The following is a 13065-nucleotide window of genomic DNA, read 5'->3' as shown; positions in this document are numbered from 1 at the left end:
GAAGGGAAAACACAGACGGCTTGCTCATATTAGTGAATAGTAAACAGACAAAAAGCCACCCAGCCAAATGCAGCCCAGACACCCCAACAAGGTCACAGAGTACAGGGAAGGTTGAAAAAGCCCTGAAATCCCCTTTTCTACTATCCTATCTCTGTTCCAGAGAGATGACTGCCAGGGCTCAGGAGAGCAGAGTTCCCGTGTCTGTATCTCCATAGAGTTGGCCTTCTTCAGAAGGCTTCTAAAAGTGACCCAGTCCTTGCAAATGGAAGACCAGAGCTAGAAGATCCTACTTTTGTCCCATGGTATTTGCTCTGATTTGATCCTCATTGGAATGTGTTTATGAAGGGAAAAATGAATATACATAAAGACCCTTGGGTTCTTTTACCTGGAGACATGAGAGTTAGTGAAAGCTGCAGAAAAGGAGAGCTGTAAGTAATATGTGGAAGCCAGTTCAGTATCTGGGGTGGGCCAATATTTCTGAAGCCCTGACTTTATAAAACTATCTACACTTTAATTCTTCTCTACTTTAGTCTAATTCATCTCTATTACACTTAAAACCATCTAATCTCATCTTGCCCTCTGAAGAAATAGCATGATAGTTTCTAACTCCTTTCCAATTAATATTCATGAAATACTCCTTTCCATTTCTGAAATCTGCCAACAAATAGATTTCATAGACTAACCCCCAACTTCCAGTTCCAGCAGGAATTTAAGATGGCTGTACTTTGGAGACCCATATGACATAGTATAGGGAGATAAACAAGGCATTTTCTTTCAGTGAATCAGTGGCAAGGAGCATAGAGCACAAAGTTTGGCTTATAACATATCGCAGATTCATGGAAAAGTTCCATCGTAGATTGTGGATTCCCAAGGCACTGTCCCAGCCTCCAGATCATCAAGTTCCTGAACATGGATCAGCAGTTATGTGACATGAGGGACCCATGAAGGATTCAGTGATTTTGGAGTCACAATTCTGGTTCTGCTGAGCATATCACTAAGACAGGCATCTTGTTACATTTCTGCTCAATCGTTATACAATTGTAGTGTAATAATAAATATAGCCCTTGGAGCATTATTATGAAGTTCTTGCCTGCTACAAAAACAAATTTTAGAATGGGTTTCTTTTTTCTCTTTTCCTTTGTCCTCTAAACCCTGCCCTCTAATTTTTCCCATGGAAGAAGAGCAAAGAGAAAAAAAAGCAAAGAATGTTCCAGAATGGTTTCCACTTACTCAGAATAAAGTTAAAGTCCTCTAATACCTAAAACATATATCTTCTTTACCCTACCCTTGAATCTTGATAAAACATGGCAATATCTGCTCTTAGAAAATATGACTTTCATGCCTAATTAGTAACATCTTTCTGACTCAATGATCAATTCACTTTCCCATAATGTTCCTTTTTAAAGATAAGTGAATAACGCACAACAAAAACTGAGAACTTTTTCCAAGTTTGTTTTCGGCAGCCAAGCTGCTCTGGCTGACTCAGACATGTGCCCAGGCTTGTTGTTCTGATATAAACATACAAACACGACGTGCACATGTGCACACATACAGGTGCACACAGACACAGACACCTTGCCTACCTCATCAAATCCCATCTTGTCTGGATATTTAGGGACAACTGAGACAAACTGGGAAGGTTCCATTGGAGGACCGTCAACTGGAAGACACAAGAAACATGCAGAGTGCTTTGTTAGTGAGAGTTGCAGAGAACAGCATCCCATTCGCAGCCTGACCTCTGGAAACACAACCTGCATGGTCAGGGTAGGGAATAACTTCTCAGTAGTTTTCCAGAGTTAAGTGGCTACACAAGAACCCCAGTGGTCACTGTGCTGGTTTTGAGAGCACTTGTTTTTATGCAGATTGCAACATGTGCTCCATTTCCCTTAAGACCTATTTTTAAGAATATATGGAGGATAGTTTTAAAGATTTTTATTGGGGTGTAGCCGATTAACAACGTTGTAATAGTTTCAGGTGGACAGCAAAGAGACTCAGCCATACATGTACATGTATCCATTCTTCCCCCAAATCCCCTCCCATACAGCCTGCCATATAACATTGAGCAGAGTACCATGTGCCATACGGTAGGTCCATGTTGGTTATCCATTTTAAATAGAGCAGTGCGTACATGTCCATTCCAAACTTGGAAGGACATTCAGGGTAATGATTAAGGGTGAAGGCTCTTGGAGTCAGATGATCTGGGTCTAAACTTTGGTCTGTGAAGGTCTGGAGCAGATAGGTGACCTCTCTAAGTTTCTTTCTTTCTTTGCATGTAAAATCAGGATAATAAAAGTGCATATCTTGGAGTGTTAGAAAATTTAAATGAGACCTACATGCAAAGCACTAACCACAGTAAATCAACACAGTAAATGCTCAGTAACTCCCAGTTACTACTCATAGTGGCCCATGATGAAAGAACTCAGAAATAGGCTAGACTTTTTCTAATGAATGCTTTTTTTTCTATACATTTAAAATTGTAAAACTCTGGGACTACTTTTTTTTTCTTCCATCCAGGCAAGTTTAGCTATAGGTACTCAAAAGATCCTTTATTTTAACATGAACAGGCTCCTCTGTCTATGGAATTCTCCAGACAAGAATATTAGAGTGGGTTGCCATTTCCTTCTCCAGGGGATCTCCCAGACCCAGAGATGGAACTCATGTCTCCTGTATTGCAGACGGATTCTTTATCATCTGAGCCACCAGGGAAGCCCCTAATACACACCTCCAAGGGTCAGGCCACATCCCAGAACTTGGTACAGGGCTTACAATGAAGTTTTCAGATGGGACGAGTGTCACATCTCAAGTGATAAAAGTTTTCTTTATTTCATATTTCCGAAAAGCTTTATTTAGAAAAGCTTATATATATGTTTTAAAGGTTAGAAATAATATTGATTAAAGACCCCAAGAAGATCTTGAAGATTTTTGGTATGCATAAAGTCAAAGTACTCAACTTGGTTTTCCTTGAAGACGTAATACAAGGAAAATGCTACATGAGAGCAGGTAAACGGGTTATTGTTGATGGCCATTGCTACTGTCTATCAATATCCATTCCCCTCTATTTCAGGTATATGAAAGGGGCTTTTTCACCTTGAAGTTAGTCATGGCCATATGAGTTGCTGCTATTCAGATCTACAAACTCTCCTCCCATGCTCCCTACTCAGTCCCACCACAATGATCTTAGTAGCCAATGTTGATATGGAGAAGGCAAAAATTTGAAGCAGCCTAGAATGGGGTCGCACAGAGTCGGATACGACTGAAGCGACTTAGCAGCAGCAGCAGAATGAGATGCCAGAGAAGGCAATGGCAACCCACTTCAGTGTTCTTGCCTGGAGAACCCCAGAGACAGGGAAGCCTGGTGGATTGCCATCTCTGGGGTCGCACAGAGTCGGATACGACTGAAGCGACTTAGCAGCAGCAACAGCAGAATGAGGTGCCAACACGTGGAAATGAGATTTCAGCATTCTCTATGAGATATCCCAGCATAACTTCAGCTGTCCTGATTGAGATGCTGTCCAAAGAATATTTTTTGTTTCACTCACCCTTTATTGGGATATTAAAGAGAAACCATGATATCCAGTTTCTCTTATGATCAAGTCATGTGAAACTGTAGAAACTAGTGAAACAGATTTCCTAAGCCAAACACAGGAGATGATCTTATTATTTCAAACCTGACCCTCACCATCACATTTCTATGAGTAAACAGTGAGTGTGTTTCTGTTTCCATTAGCAGCCCAGAACATTTTGGTTCTTCCTGCTCCACCCAACTCTGTTAATTTTTTTTAAAATCAACAAATGTTGATTGCAGGGTCACCATGTACAGGGTTAGGTTTTACAAGCAAAAAATCTTAACATACCAACTCCTTCCCGTTCATGTTGTTTGAGGAGCTGTCTAGCCCTCCCTCCCTGGGCCTTAGACTTGAGAGGAGGGTAAATTTTGGTCTCCCTGTTGGTCTCTATTGGTCTCCATTTGGGTGCCTGGCTTTAACGTTTCAGCTGAAGAGTCTGCTTTTAGCCACTTTGCTTCCATCAAACATGGGTAGTCATTGTGTGCATAGGACAAGTATCCCCCCAAAAGCCACAAGTGGCTGGTCCTGAAAGCCACTATTGAACAGAAATATGAGACACAGGTCTGGGTTTTGTAGCTGAAGGTAGAGTTAAGCCACAGGGACAAACAGGAGATGATATTAATTAGACCTAAAAGGTGACTATGTGGGGAGAAGAGATGCCTCTTTGCTGTCATCAGACATCCCAGCTTCTGTTCTGGGTCATTTCTGACTCCATTAACCACAGTTGATTCAGTCCCTCATTGAATCCCTCCCTATACACGTCCTCAGTGTACTGCCACCAGGTGGGATGTGCCTCATTGGTGCCTGAATTGTTTCCAGATCTAGGAATAACAATAATAGCTATTGGTATAGCGATCTTATTACCCACTGCACTCTGGGCTACACTCTTGATATATATATTCCCATTTATTTAATCTTCACAACATGTCCCACAGGCCAGGTCCCTATTTTTACAGATAGGCAAACAAAGGCTTAAATAACATGCCTAAGGTCACAGAGCTGATAGAGCTGGTATTTGACCCTAGTCAGACCTAGGTCCTGCACATGAACCCTTAACTCCCACTCTACCCTGCCCCCAAAGCTAGACCTTGATAGCCACTGGCCTCAAGTTGGCCTTGGGCAATGGGGCTGAGCTCGCAGAAGCTCAGTTGGTAAGACCTTGCTCCTGGGTGACCACCACGTGTTGCTCTTTCTGTCATCTACACCGGAACAAACTCCACCCAAAGAACAGAGCACCAGCCCAGTCATGCCCAGAAAAACATTTGCAAGATTGTGCTAGGACCAAATCCTAACACTTCTTCATAGTTTCTCCTGGACTTCTTCCATGGCTGCAGCCACCCCCCTAGCTCAGGTCCTCACTCACATGTCTGGGCTGTTTTAACACCTTTCAAATGGCAACCCACTCCAGTAGTCTTGCCTGGAAAATCCCATGGATGGAGGAGCCTGGTAGGCTGCAGTCCATGGGGTCGCGAAGAGTCGGACATGACTGAGCGACTTCACTTTCACTTTCCACTTTCATGCATTGGAGAAGGAAATGGCAACCCACTCCAGTGTTCTTGCCTGGGGAATCCCAGAGATGGGGGAGTCTGGTGGGCTGCCGTATCTGGGGTCGCACAGAGTCGGACACGACTGAAGCGACTTAACAGCAACAGCAACAGCAAACACTTGTATGCTCTTTGTCTTGCTCGTTACAACTCATTATGCACACTGTGGCCACAACAATCTTCTTCCTTAGGCACTTCTCTGTTCTTGACCACACAGTCACGCTTGGCATTTAGGTGCTTTACAATTTGTAAAGTGATTTGTTAAGGATTTCCCTGTAGCTCAAACAGTATAGAATCTGCCTGTGATGCAGGAGACCAGGGTTTGATCCCTGGGTCGGGAAGATCTTCTGGGGAAGGGAATGGCAATCCACTTCAGTATTCTTGCCTGGAGAATTCCATGGACAGGGAAGCCTGGTGGGCTACAGTCCATGGGGTCGCAAAGAGTTGGACACGACTGAAGCAACTAACACACACAAGTGATTTCCTAGTCACCAGGTCATTTTATCTTCACTTTTACTGGGGGCAGGGTGTGCTGTTTGGGGCTTCCCGTTGGCTAGTGGTAAAGAACCTGCCTGTCAATGCAGGAGATGTAAGAGACTCAGGTTTGATCCCAGGGTTGGGAAGATCCTCTGGAGGAGGGCATGGCAACCTACTCCAGTATTCTTGCCTGGAGAATCCCAAGGACAGAGGAGCCTGGTGGGTTTCAGTCCATAGGGTCGCAAAGGGTCAGACACAACTGAGCAACTGAGCGTCCATGCTTGTACTCTTTGTCTTGATGTAAAAACTGAGATCAGGACTCCCAGACAGAATCTTGCCCGAGTTCAAATAGTGAGTGACTGGCAGAGCTGGAACTCAGTTTTTAGATCTTTTAACTTCAGATGCAATATTTTAAACAATCTTTACATGACGTTCTGTTGCCTCAAAATGTCATTACTGAGAAGAGGCACCTAAGCTAGCCCATTGCTTCATGCTGATTTGTCCAACCAATCTTCTCATGCCTCACAACCTGTTTTCTACTATCCCCTTGACAAGATTGAGCCTCTGGTCATACGTCCCTGAATTTTCTATCCAACTCCCACTGTACTAAATGAGCAAGTACATGATGGTGATGGTCAGTGCCTTTAGAAGTGTTAGCTGTTGTTTTTATACACTGTCTCCACACAATCCAAACTCTTCTACTCTGATCTCTAGAAACTCCAGTCTGAAATTCATAAACTCCCTGATATCTTAAGTCCCTTCACTTTTTCTGAATGTCTCTTTGCCTTTTTGTTTTGACCAAGACTTGGCTTTCCTTTGAGGTCACTGCCTCCCTTTCAGCTGTTAGTGTGAAAGCTGATTTTCCTCATGTCCTCCAACTCACTCCAACCGATTTCTCTTTTATTCTTCAAAAACCCCAGCTTCTCTGAAGCCTGTTGCAGGGCTCTGTACCTCCTATTCATGCTCCCTCAGCCACCGGCTCCCAGTCTCACTACCCCGCCACCACTCTTAGAAACAGCATCCACATGGTGATCCAAAAACCAACAATCCAGCACCAGCGATCATTCTTCCAGTGGCCCACCACATTGTCTGCATCCATCACACCCTTTTTGTTGTCACTCCCATCTGTACCCAACCTAGATTTCACGGTCTACAGCTCTAACCATCCCTTGGAAGGACCCTTCATTCTCTTCCACTGATCTTGCTTGGTAAAACTCCAATCCTGGTTAAACCCAACTGTTCTCTTCCCACCAAGAACACTGAAGAGAGAAATTCACACTGTTGTGTTGACTGAGTGACTTCAAAATTACAATCACAGATGTCAAATTGGCGCTCGATACTGCCAAATGATGCAATTATGCTGCCACAGTAAACTTACTTTCCCACTCTCTGAGAGGTCTATTTTATGCCTTGTCCTCTCTCCTGAAATCCTCAACACTCTCTTGAGCTGATGACTGGATCACATATGTAACGGAGAAAATGTTTAAAGCCCAGTTAGACCCATCTTTCCCTTCCACATCAAGCCCAGCTGCCTCTCTGCCTACATACCCTGCCTTCCCGTCGCTACAGTATCCCTGTTCTATCTAGAACTTGTTTTCTCAAGGGCCTTAAATATCTTCTTTTCTACATCATTAAATTCTCACTATGTTTTGGACTTTTCTCATTAGTATTCTCATTCTCATTAACAAACAAGTTAAAATCTGATCCTAAAAAAAAAAAAAAAACTTAAAAGACAAAACACAATGAAACAAAACAGCCTCTTCCCTTGACTTTTCACTCTTTTACAGACACTACCCTATTTCTCTATCTCCCATGCCAACAAGAGTCCACTTTCTCATCTCCCCATGGCTCTCTCTTCAGCCCACTCCAATGACTTTTGTCCTCATTTTATTGAAGTAGTCCTTATCAAGGTCATCACAGATCTCTATCTGAGAGAACCAGTGATCAGTTCCCTATCCTCATTTTACTTGACTTCTCAAAAGCAGCTGGTTCCTTCTTGAAACACTGGCTGTGTGTCTCCCCCCCCCCCACCCCGCCCCCCGGGATCTGTCCTCCACCCTGTCCTCTTCCTCCTCTATGCTCTCCAGCCAAGCAAGTTCACACTGTTCCATGGCTTCCAATGTCTTTTTAATGCTGATGACTCTCAAGTGTCTGTTTCCAACTGGAGTCTCTTTCCTGAAGTCTAGACTCACATATTCAAGTGTCTCCTAATCTCTCCATTCAGATGTCTAATATATATCTTAAGCTTACATGGCCACAACTTCCCTTCCAAGTCTTTCCCCATAAAGCCTCTCCAATTTCACTAAACCGTACACTAGGCCAGACTCCTGGAGTTGTCTTTGATTCCTTTCTTTCCTTCATGGGCTGCATCCAGCTCTCTGTAAGTCCTGTTGGCTCTACCCTCAAAATATATCCCAAATCCACCTGCTTGTCATCACCTCCCGGCTACAGTTTGCATTCCAACCACCATTATTTCTCACCAGGAGAGATGTACTGGTCCCTTTACATGCCAGTATCCACACCACAGCATGAATGATTTATCTAAATACATAAACCACATCATGTCATTCTCCCTCCCCCATCCACATGGAATCCTATTACTCTTAGAATAAAAACCTGAATCCCTTACTGTGGCCACAGGCTGTGCATGGTCTAGAGAGGGTCGAGGACAGATTCCAGGAACCAGAGCAAGGGGATGGTTTGGGGATGATTCAAGAGCATTATATTGATTGTGCACTTTATTTCTATTACTATTATGTCAGCCCCACTGCAGATCATCGGGCATTAAATACTGGAGGCTGGCAACTCCTGCTGTGGAGGAAAAGAAGAGAGGGCTCTGGCCAGCCTCTCTGAGCTGACATCTACTTGGAGTCAAGACTGACAGTCATGCAATGGGGCTGATAAGGGAAGGCACATTACCAAGCATTGAATGGAGTCCCAGTAACAGGAACACTCTCAGTCTTATGGGGTTGATGTCTATTCTTTTATGTGCTCCTCTCAACCCTGCAAAGTCAGTGTTCTTATCCTTACTCCACAGATAAAGGAACTAAAGCTTTGAGAGGTTGTTCTCTCTGCCTACATGACAGCCTGAGTTCAAGTCTGTGAATCTAACTTCATGTTCAGAGCACTTTGCGACACAGGTTTTATTCATTTGCTCATTGTTTCATTGTCTGGTCATGCATTCAGCAAATATTTGTCTGTTACCAATTATATATCAAGGACTGTGCTAGGTGTTTGAGATAGAAGGCAATAAGATACTGCCCTTGGCCTCTGGGTCTAGAACATAGAGAAGAGGCAGGCATACTGAAATTAAAGAAATTCACAAAAGAAATTCCTGAGGGCTGGTTCTAGAAATACTGTGCTAGTGAACCAACTGATGATTCAAATCTCATTCCCTCTATGAATACTGGTTCCCCGCCCTCAACACACACATTATCTCTATTATTCTCTGTACTTATAGAAAATAGTAGTGAGCTCTTCTTTCTTTCTGCAAACTCAGGGATATTGAGACTAGGAAAGACCAAATGGCTTGCAAATGATCATGTGCATCAGCAGCAAAGGCTGTACTGTGGGGGTGCTTTGCTCCCCATTCCAAGTATAGTCTATGGTCATGCTTTGCTCATTACCACCAATATGACCTGCTATACTGGGCTGACTGATGTTTTGCAAACACAGTCCTGTGTGAATACAGTAGGAGACCTTGCTATTTAAAGGGATCTTCTGATGAGTCTTTATTATTATTATTGTCCTTCTTACCTTCTGGTCCTAACTATGTTTCTTAAAAGAAACATTTCTGTTCTTCTCTGTGTCCTTGATTTTTAATTACTTCTCAAACACTTTAAATTCTGAGCCAGCCTTTTCTGAAACCATCCTTTTTATGGAAATTAGCTGAAAAAACTCATTGGACTCTTTTTCAGTCCTTATCTTACTTGAACTTCCTTCTATATCTCATGTTCCTGTTTTCTTAAAATTCTATGATATCACATTATCTTGTTGATGAATCCCCACTTAACATCTTTAGACTTGATAGAACTTAAGTGTCAGATTCATCGCTCCATCTATCCACTGGGCAGTTCGTTCATTTATTCAACAAAGATTTGCTGGGTGCCTCCTAGGCAGCAGGGGATGGGTTATGTCTTGAGACTAACATGAAACAATGAATTTATTGCCTGGGGGTGAGCAGCAGGAAACAGATATTCACAGGCCACTCAAGGTTTTAAAATGAACTCATGATTTTTCTTTGTAAATGTCTTCTTAAATCTACATGTGTTTAACATTCCTACAGTCATTCCAGACACTCAAGTCAGAACTTAAAAGTTTCCCTCAGTCCCTCTTCTGCTCATCCACAAACCTTTGGCTAAGTCTTTTCAAGTCTATGTCATAAGGTTCATCTCTACTCTCACTGCTCCTGCCCTAGCTCAGATCCTCACCACCTTCTGCCTAGTTTACCATGTAATATCCAAAATGATCTCTTCACCTCTGACCGAGACCAGCATCCAGTGCCCTAGGCTGCAGCCATACTTCTCTTACCAAGAGAGTGACCTTTCTAAATCCAGATTTTAACCTGACCTTTCACTGCTAAAATCTCTTTAAAAGCTCCCTTCCCTTCAGGAAAAGTCCAGAGGTCTTTCTAACTGAGCTCCTGCCCACCTTCCAGCCCTGCTTTCCACTGTGCCTCCCCAGTCACACCCACTGCCCACATACCCACCTCCTACACGCTAGTGATGAATAACAGAGTTTCCCAGCTACGGAGTGAAGATTCAATTATGCAAATGTTCCCTCCTCTGCATAGCCATTTCCAAGATTCTCCCCTAGGCAGAGTATATTTGTTACTTTCTCTTTTAAACACCACTGCACATTATACATAATAATTAGTGTAGCCCCTGATTATCAAGCATTTACCAGTTCTGACATCATGCCAGACCCAGAGGCAATATGATACAGTGTTTAAGAACCTGAGTTTTGGAGATAGCAATATGGGCTCAAATCCCAATCTGTCATTTATTTAGCAGAATGATCTAGAGTAAGATACTTATGTGCTTTGCACCCCAATTTCTTCATCTTTAATAGGATAATAAAACCCCTTTCATTGAGTATTATAAGGATTAATGAGACAAAGTACAAAAAATGTTTAGCATGATATCTGCTACATCATAAGCTATTATTAAGTTGAAGTTGTAATTACTGTTTTTGTTAATATACTTTTTATATATATCATGGGGAACTGGCACCCAAATCCTAGATGTTTTACCTTCATTTCACAACTAAGAAGGTTAGATTACTTGCCTAAAGTCATATACTTAGAAAGCAGCAAAATAAGAGTTTAAATCCATACCACAAAACACCATTGTAGCCATTATAACGTGGTATGAAATGGATTTACTGTGTACCCAGATCTCCACCTGGATGGGAAGCTCCCAGCTCCCTGGGGGCAAAGACACATTTCCATATTTGTATTTCACATAAGGAGAAGTTTGAAATGAATGGACAAATGAACAGCTATGTTTCAGCCAAGGCAGACTATGAGAGTTCAGTCCTGGGAGAGCAGAGAAGTGGCTGATAGGGACACGGGGGCAACAGAACACGAGCCGCTACCACCAGCCTGGGTCACTCACTCATCGCTTCTGTCTGCACATGGATGAGGTTCTCGACGTCCTCCTCCAGGGTCTGATGGGGCTTCAGGGGGATGGGCAGGTAGCCGTAGTGCTCTCGGTTGCAGAGGTACATCTGGATGCCTGCAGACACAAGAGAGGGACAAAAACGGCCAATCAGAAAACACTCGTCTGGGGCTTCCCTGGTGGCTCAGGGGAAAAGAATCCACCTGCCAGTGCAGGAGACACAGGTTTGATCCCTGGGTGGGGAAGATCCTACATGCCATGGAACAACCAAGTCTGTGCACCACAATTACTGAGCCCATGCTCTAGAGCCTGGGTGCCGCAACTACTGAAGCCCGCATGCCCTAGAGCCTGTGCTCTGCAACGAGAGAAGCCACCACAAGAACAAGCCTGCACACTGCAAAGAAGAGCAGACCCCACTCGCCACGATTAGAGAAAAGCCCGAGCAGCAGTGAAGATCCAGCACAGCCAAAAATAAACAAATAAATAAAATTCAAAAAAAGAAAGTACACTTCTTCATTTTACGATGACCACTAACGAAAAAGAGACCAGACTGTTTGGCACTGAAATTGAACAAGTAGTTGTTTCAGGCAGGGTATGTAGACCTCAAAAATGCTCCTTTATTAAGAAAGTATAACACAGTATTGGAGGCAAAATAAAAAACCTGGGCCACTCTTCAGCTCAGAGGAAATTGATATTTTCTCTCTGAAGAGAAAGCATCCTCGTGGCCTGGAAGGAACACTAAAGGCACAAAGGGATCAAAAAGGAGGCAAGGAATTCCTGTTCCAGAGAACAGAATGGAACACTATAATCCACCTACAGGAAATAAAGAGAAGACGAGGAATAAAAGCCACATTTGATATGAAAGCAAACAGGAAAATCCCGTAAGGCTGACAGATTATTAAAGCTAACTCTAGGCATATGCAGAACAAAAAATAAAAAACAAAGGAAACTTAAAATTTTCCATGAGTCTCCATGGCTTGATTTCTTCTCTTAGCCCACATGGACTTGGAGTTGACCAACTGACATGAAACTTCTATAAAAGAGTCAGAAAGGGACAAAAGGAAGCCTGCATTTCAAGACCTGGTAAGAAGCTGTAGTATGACAATACCAGAGTCATGGCACAGCCCTCTCGTTTTCAACACCCATCTTCGCTGCCCCAGCTGGCTAACTCCAAGAGTTACACAGAATCTTGGTTCAACCAGGGAGCTGGGGATATTGGAATCAAAAGGGCCTCAGAGAGATCCAGCAACTGGCAGTCCTGACAAATGAAAAGATTGCTTAAGTAAATAGATGAACCTGCCAAGCTCTGGTGCATGTGTCCAAGCTTCCGATTTGTTAATTTCTATAATCACCTATGCTTTCCAGACAGAGAATTACCTGCATAGAGACTTCTCTGTTTTGTGCAGATGACATTTCCTCCAGTCAGCTACATCACCTGTCAAACCAGGTGAGGCCGTCTCGTAGCATTAGCAGGGAAGAACAAAAAAACAAAAGAGTCTTTCTCCTCCCCGTGACTGAACCTGGTTCCCATCAAGGCTGGACCAGTAAGCACTGTCACTTCTCTTGCCTTCACCAGGAGAACTCACTAGTGCTACTGTTTGCTGACATAAATGCTTCTGAGGAACTTCAAACTCAAATGGACCCATGTGCAAAGTGGTGATGAATTCAGGAAACAGAGGGAAATGATTTAATGTTTAGGTTGCCTCTCGACCCTAATTAGGGAAATAATTTTACCATTCAACTTTCCAAAGCTTCGGTTATAAAGGAGAGATGGGACCTAGCCAAGCTATCCATCAAATGTGAGGAGACAAGAAAGGCAGTTTCAGACACTCAAGGTCATAGATATTTACTTGCCATCAC

General features: G+C 43.1%; 1 protein-coding gene across 1 annotated transcript in view; it reads right to left on the bottom strand.

Annotated features, from left to right (window-relative positions):
* The window catches only part of COLGALT2 (collagen beta(1-O)galactosyltransferase 2), a 121491-nt gene that overhangs the window by 20021 nt on the left and 88405 nt on the right, over window positions 1–13065 (bottom strand). The window contains exons 6-7 of the mRNA XM_005893094.2: window positions 11203–11322; window positions 1584–1660 (exon numbers count right to left, since the gene is read on the bottom strand). Of these exons, the coding sequence (XP_005893156.2) occupies window positions 1584–1660; window positions 11203–11322 (197 nt within the window). The remainder of the gene's footprint in view (window positions 1–1583; window positions 1661–11202; window positions 11323–13065) is intronic.

Source organism: Bos mutus, chromosome 16, assembly GCF_027580195.1.
Source record: "Bos mutus isolate GX-2022 chromosome 16, NWIPB_WYAK_1.1, whole genome shotgun sequence".
In the NCBI taxonomy this organism is placed as follows: Eukaryota; Metazoa; Chordata; class Mammalia; order Artiodactyla; family Bovidae; genus Bos; species Bos mutus.
This window is presented reverse-complemented; position numbering and strand designations above follow the sequence as displayed.